The sequence below is a fragment of the Sinocyclocheilus anshuiensis genome, unplaced genomic scaffold (assembly GCF_001515605.1).
Source record: "Sinocyclocheilus anshuiensis isolate Anshui unplaced genomic scaffold, SAMN03320099.WGS_v1.1 scaffold2547, whole genome shotgun sequence".
NCBI lineage: Eukaryota > Metazoa > Chordata > Actinopteri > Cypriniformes > Cyprinidae > Sinocyclocheilus > Sinocyclocheilus anshuiensis.
Window position 1 is genome coordinate 6,679 of NW_015558692.1, and position 6,788 is coordinate 13,466.

General features: G+C 34.7%; 1 protein-coding gene across 1 annotated transcript in view; it reads left to right on the top strand.

Annotated features, from left to right (window-relative positions):
- The first annotated feature begins 1,401 nt into the window (after positions 1–1,401).
- The window catches only part of LOC107681346 (ectonucleotide pyrophosphatase/phosphodiesterase family member 2-like), a 29,538-nt gene continuing 24,151 nt past the window's right edge, over positions 1,402–6,788 (top strand). Inside the window, exons 1-2 of the mRNA XM_016477623.1 lie at positions 1,402–1,561; positions 2,015–2,223. Coding sequence (XP_016333109.1) covers positions 1,489–1,561; positions 2,015–2,223 — 282 coding nt within the window. The 5' untranslated portion in view covers positions 1,402–1,488. The remainder of the gene's footprint in view (positions 1,562–2,014; positions 2,224–6,788) is intronic.

Sequence of the window (6,788 nt, forward strand, 5' to 3'; positions counted from 1 at the left end):
ACCGTTGCAAATCATTTTAACTTTGTGTCAGTACGTCATAAATAGAACAAGGCATCAGTTTAATGTCGGGTTTTGTCATGTCGTGCCGCGCCGCGCCGCATCTAGTGTAGACAGTGTCACTGATTATAATGGGTTCTACTCACTGATCTATATAATGACTGTTATTAATGTTCTCTATTATAGATCAGTGGTTCTACTGTATTTTGCCACTCGTGTCCGGTGTAGACACGGTGTTTAATGTCGTTGGTGAGGAGGAAAGCCTGTGTGTGTCCTATGCCTTAGCGGACAGCATAGGAAGGGCGGGGCAGATTTTTTTATAGGTTTAAAAGGGGGCGCGACCAAAAAAGTTCGAGAACCACTGGTCTAAAGTTAACAGACAGTGTTTAAAAAGTGCAGTCCACGTGTTTACATATGTTTATTACAGTGACTTTGAATTACCTAAAGTAGTGAGGTAAAGCAACAGATTTGTTTTTATATTTCTGCAATCTACTTTAGTTTGTGTGATTTGTTACTGACTTTCATATTGTTTACACCAGGCTTATTTAAACATAATTATTACATGCTTACGAGGTTGGAAGTTCAACAAATCAGTTAATGTACTGTGATTGTAGTTGTTAAATAAAAATGTCATTCATATCAATTCATGCATCACCTAATTTCATCGTAACATATAGGCCTGGCCTAACTGACTTTCATATTAATGTTTACACCAGGCTTATTTGTCAGTGCTTTATGTTGTCATAATTATTACATGCTTACAAGATTGGAAGTTCAACAAATCAGTCAATATACTGTGATTGTAGTTGTTAAATAAAAATGTCATTCATATCAATTCATGCATCACCTAATTTCATCGTAACATATAGTCCTGGCCTATAAGAACATTTATGTTTAATCTATCTAATAGTGTGTTGGTCATACTATACAATGATTTATAGCTTGTCTTTGTTGAATAATACAGAACATAAAGAGCTTTAAAAAAGAATTGCATATTAAATCGCAATATTGGTTAAAAAAAATCGCAATTAGATTATTTTCCAAAATCGTTCAGCCCTAGTCTTCACTGAGGAGAGGATTGAGCTTGGCCACACCGCCATAAACACCAGATCGGTGGAGTGTTGCAGTGATGTTTGTCCTTCTGTAGGTTTCTCCTATCTCCACATATGATCATAGAGCTCAAATAGAGTGACCATCTGCTTCTTGGTCACCAGTCTAACCAAGACCTTTCTCCATCGATTGCTCAGTTTGGCCAGGAGGCCCGCTCTAGGAAGAGTCCTAGTGTTTCCAAACTTCTTCCATTATGAATAATAGAGGCTACATGCTTCTGTGAACCTTCAACGCAGCAGAATATTTTTCTGAACTCTTCCCCAGATGTGTGGCTTGACGCAATCCTGTCTCAGAGCTCTACAGGCAGTCCTTTTGACCTCAGGGCTTGGTTTTTGCTCTGATACGCATTTTCAGCTGCCTTTCCCAATCATACCCATTCAAATGAATTTGCCACAGGTTAACGCCGCTCAAAGTGTAGTAACATCTACAAGCGATATGAATGTCTCAGAAAAAGGTATGAATAATTATGCAATGGAATCATTTCAGTTTTTTATTTCTGATAAATTTGCAAAGTTGTTACAAACCTGTTTTTTTATTTATTTTTTTGCTTTGTCATTATGGTGTATGGAGTATGTAGATTCTACTAGATTGATGTGGAAAAAAGTTATTTAAAGTAGTTTAACATAAGGCTGTAACATAACAAAACGTGAAAAAAAATGAAGGGGTATGAATACTTTTTATAGGCACTGTATGTATATTTTACTTTTTTGGTATATATTACTTATTCTATTTTTATAATTTTTATTATCTGTGTCTTGTCTTGTCTTGTCTTGTCACTGTCATCCTGTTAGTGTAGTAGAAGCTTCTGCCACCAAAACAAATTCCTTGTATGTGTAAAAATACCTGGCAATAAAGCTCTTTCTGATTCTGATATGTTGCAATTTATGTCTCTCTGTGCGTGTCTTAGGTACCTGTCATGACTGGCGTTTACGATGTGATGCAGTGAATCTGTATCACACTCTGTTTGGGCTGACCCAACCCTCCTGTCTTCCGCTGCCTGAGTTGGGTCTTGTGCTTAACCTAAAGGAGAAGAAAGCAGTTCTCAACCCCACCATCAAATCTGAGCAGGGCCCTGGAGGCCCAGAGGTGACCACGGACATGGCCTTTACCAGCACTGTAAACTTCCCACTTAAATTCCTAAATTGCTATTACAATTGATTTTTTTTTCTGAACCATAACATTGTGTTGCTTAAACTTTCCTTCCATTTTACTTTTAATTTTAAGTTTATTGGTGTGTAATGTTGAGTGCAAACACGTTCTCTGATTGAGTTATATATTGATTGAGTTATGCAAACATACATTTCCTGAAGGTAATAACAGTGCTTGCAAGGTAGCAAAACGATAGTTAAAGTTTTAGGTAAGTGCAAAGGTAAGTGCAAAAGTGCAAAGCACTTGCTACTAGGTAAGGTTAGGGACAGGTTTTCGTGATATGCTTAGTTTAAGGTTGGGTTACAGGGTAGTAGTAGAGTCAGCCGTGTAGTTATAGATGTAATTACATGGAGGTATTTTTTAAATATATGTACAAATCATTCATTTAAATGTTGGTACATTTTGTTTAAATGTTAGCACATTATAAAGTAGGTACAATTATTCTATTCATTCACTGGTACTGTAGACGTTATTTGATCTAAAGCTTTCTTAGTTTGTTGTAGATCATTAAATGTGAAATTATGTCTTGGAAGTCTACTTGATATGCAGCTAAAATGAAGTGGAATTTTGTACATTTGAGGAGTTTAAGACTTTCAGTCAGTTTTGAATATCAAATTTTTTTTCCATTTGATATCTAGACAGGTGAAAAGTAGGGATGCACGATATTATCAGACCGATATCGGAATCGGCCGATAATGGCTTTAAATGTACATATCTGCATCGGCCCGATATGAAAAATTATGCCGATAAGAAGAACAGGCTACGTTAACACATCTGCTCAAGGTGTGCTAGCGATTACATCATGTCAGCAGTGTTACTCATTTTTGAAGCAAAGTTTTGCCTGAATGATGATTAGATTCACTGTTTTGGATTGCTGCATTTAAACTGAGAATGCATGTACAAAATGACGTGTTCAGTGTATGATAGAGTAAACCGTAATAGCAGGTGCGGTGGCAGCAGCAGCAGCCTCCCCCGGGTCCTAATGCCCATTCGGTAAGGAGTTTTAATTCCGTAGGGGGCGCTGTTGGCCTACTTTTAATAAAATTAAAGTAAAATACGCAAATAACATTTAGGCCCGGTTTCATAGACAGGGCTTAGCCTAAACCAGGATTAGGCCATAGTTCAATTAGGGCATTTAAGTAATTTTTATAAACATGCCTTAGAAAAAAGCATTACTGGTGTGCATCTTAAGACAAAACAAAGGCACTGACATGTTTTAAGATCAGTCAGTGCAATTTCTTTCAGCTGAAACAGCTCAGATTTACATTTTAGTCTAGAACTAGGCTTAAGCCTTGTCTGTGAAACCAGGGGTTAGACTGTTTCTGGTTAAATAAAGCATTAATTGATGTCATAAAATCATGAGTATGTTTTGATTTAAAGGTCAGAAGCTATAGCTTACATGAATTTTAAAAAAGCATCACAAACATGACACTTGTAAATTAAATAATTTTATATAGCCTATACTGATTTATTCATTAATGTGTAATATGTTATATTTTTTTAAACAAATTATGAGCTCTAAAATATTTTCAGAAATTTTACAACTCTATTGGTTTAGACCATCTACAGATGTTAAAACTTAAAATAAAATGTTAAGGTTACTACTGCATCTTTCTGGGGGAAAAAATGCAGCGATTGATATATTTTTATAGTTATTTTCAAAGCTTCAATGTACTGTCATTATAAAATAACTTCATTATTGTTTACTTAATTCTAACAAATAAGTTCTTGTTAAAAACTAACCAAAATTAAAAATAATTTGCTTATAATTTCCACACAGGAGAGACTTGGTGTTGTTTCCAAACAAACGGCAATATATCGGTATCGGCTATTGGCCAAAAAGAGTTGAAAAATATCGGCATATCGGATATCAGCAAAAATTCAATATCGTGCATCCCTAGTGAAAAGTGATGTTAATAAATACTGAGTCAAACTGAGCATTTTTCCCAGTCACTGGACTACTACAAGGCTGAATCCAGTTACCTATTTGCCATTTATTTCATAACCAAATTCTTTAAGAAGGTGTCAAAATAAAAAAAAAAATGCTGTCTCACTAGCTGGGTTTACATCCAAAGTTGCGAATTTAACTTCTTTGAAAAATTGGAATATTGTATAAAACATTTGCGAATAAGCACCGTTTCCATCCAATGAAGTCAAAGAGAACAAAATCGTCACTTTCTGATAAACTGGTACTAAATATCACTAAGTAGAATCACTAAAAGTAGGAGAATCCACTGAATATAATTATTTTCTTATATATTAAATTACTTGCACCTCAGAGCGAGCAGATGAAACACCATAAATTCGGTCATTGCTTTCAGAGGTGGATGCCTGCTTTTAGGGAACGCAGTCGTGTAAGACTGGTAGGCAATTATACAGAAATACTTTGACGACAGAGTTTGCTCAGGCATTTAAGAATGGCCATAACATTTCAGATGCTGTGCAACAAGATCGGTCCGCTGGTTAGTCAGGCTATGCGTCCCATAGCGCAAAGTCACATGACGACTTTTCATGTGCATGTGGGAATTTATTCGGCAAATGCGTTTCCATCTCCCATTATTTGCATTAACCCTTTTTTGCACGAGTCAAAAACCACCTCTAGGCATACTAGAACCTTCCCAGCAGGTGTGTTAAGGCAAGTTGGAGCTAAACTCTGCAGGACACCGGCCCTCCAGGACCGAGTTTGGGCACCTCTGGGCTAGCTAGTTCATCCAAAATTGAACATTCTATTGTCATTTACTTACTGTATCAAGATGTGACAAGTGCAAATTAGGAAATTATTTTGTACAACAGTTAAATAAGAAATGGTAATTTATGGTAAGTCTTGCAATATATTGGCGGCGGGGGGGGGGTTATAATGGTAATAAAAGGTAAAATAATAAATATATATTTATAATATATAAAAAAATAATAAAAGGTTATTAAAAAAAAAACCTTTTGGATGTATTTAATTATAAATCTCTTTGTAATGTATAATATTACATTTATTATTTAATATATTTATTTTATTTCTCTATTAAATTTATTTCATATTTTCTCTATGACCTTCTTGAATATTAAGACAGGCACCTGCAATTTTGGCCAAATTATAGATACTTTGTGTGTGAATTTGCACATGCTATAATGTAAGCATCATTAATGGCCCCTTGTGAATATATATATATATATATATATATATATATTTTTTTTTAGGAACACTGTCTGATCAATGACAGAAATTAACCTTATAGGGCAATATTTGACTCCTTAAAGTTTTTTTTTTTTTTTTTTACCTTTGTAATCCCATTTTTCAAACTTTATTAAATGTATGTCATATTTTGAGCCAAAACATTTAGATTTATAAACTTTTATCAAAAATTTTAATTGAACAATAAATTCTATTAAAATAATAAAATACAGCCCCTTGTGTTTAATAAAAAAAAAGAAAAGAAAAGAAAAAGATTGATTAGTGAAATGAAGGAATGATTTAATAAAAAATTAGAATGATTAGTAATTGTCTCTCATTGGCCTGATTAGCTTAGCCCTCAAAACCTTTCTTATTTACAGTATTGCATTTTCATAATAACGATGTTATGAGATTAATGTTTAAAATATAAAATTTTGAATATAGAAATATTAAACGATTTAAATGACTCAATTCATATTGTTAAAATTAAATTGAAACCGCCAGTAGGTGGCAGCATGTCACTGCCTTGTCACTGAATCATTTATTTAATCGATTTGTTCAAAAAAAGATTGATTAGTGAAATGAAAGAATGATTTAATGAAAAATTAGAATGATTAGTAATTGTCTCTCATTGGCCTGATTAGCTTAGCCCTCAAAACCTTTCTTATTTACAGTATTGCATGATTTGTAGATTACATTTAATACACTTTGCATAAACATAACATTACAAAAAAAAGGTGCAGTAGGAGATCTTGGAAAATGCTAACTTTAGCCTGATAGCACTGAAAGTGAACGTCCCACCCTACCTGTAATCGCCGTCCAAAGCCACGCCCCCTGAATGCATATACGCTCACAGACCAGAATACCAGAAACAACATTACTCTTGTAGGTAAATTCAATTTCACATTTGCAAACTCCCTTTAAAAAGCTGTCACTCCTCTTAGTTCATTGCGATCTCACAAACTTCCATTTTAATTAATGAGGCTCCCTACACTGCACACTGAATCTATTATTACATCTTCTCTACACTTTGTTTGTTATAATGAATGACAAAAAAGCAGTCTGCTTTGACGATCTGAGGCGCATCGATAAGCATTTATTGGCTGCAGTCTGCAGACCAGTTGGAAATGAAATGCCGTCCTCCCTCGAAATTCACTCCCCGGACTCAATCCCTTTATTCTCATTTACTATCCTAACTGCGTGAGTTTTTTTTCTTCAGATTTGTCTTTGTTGTCGATACTAATATAAAATATTTGGGGGTCGCCAGTGTGAAGACGCTGCGCAGTGCAAATCTGTGAATTAATGTTCCGAAGTGAAGTAAACTTCAACGGATTTCCCCTGCTCAGGGAGTAGGGAGCAATGAACA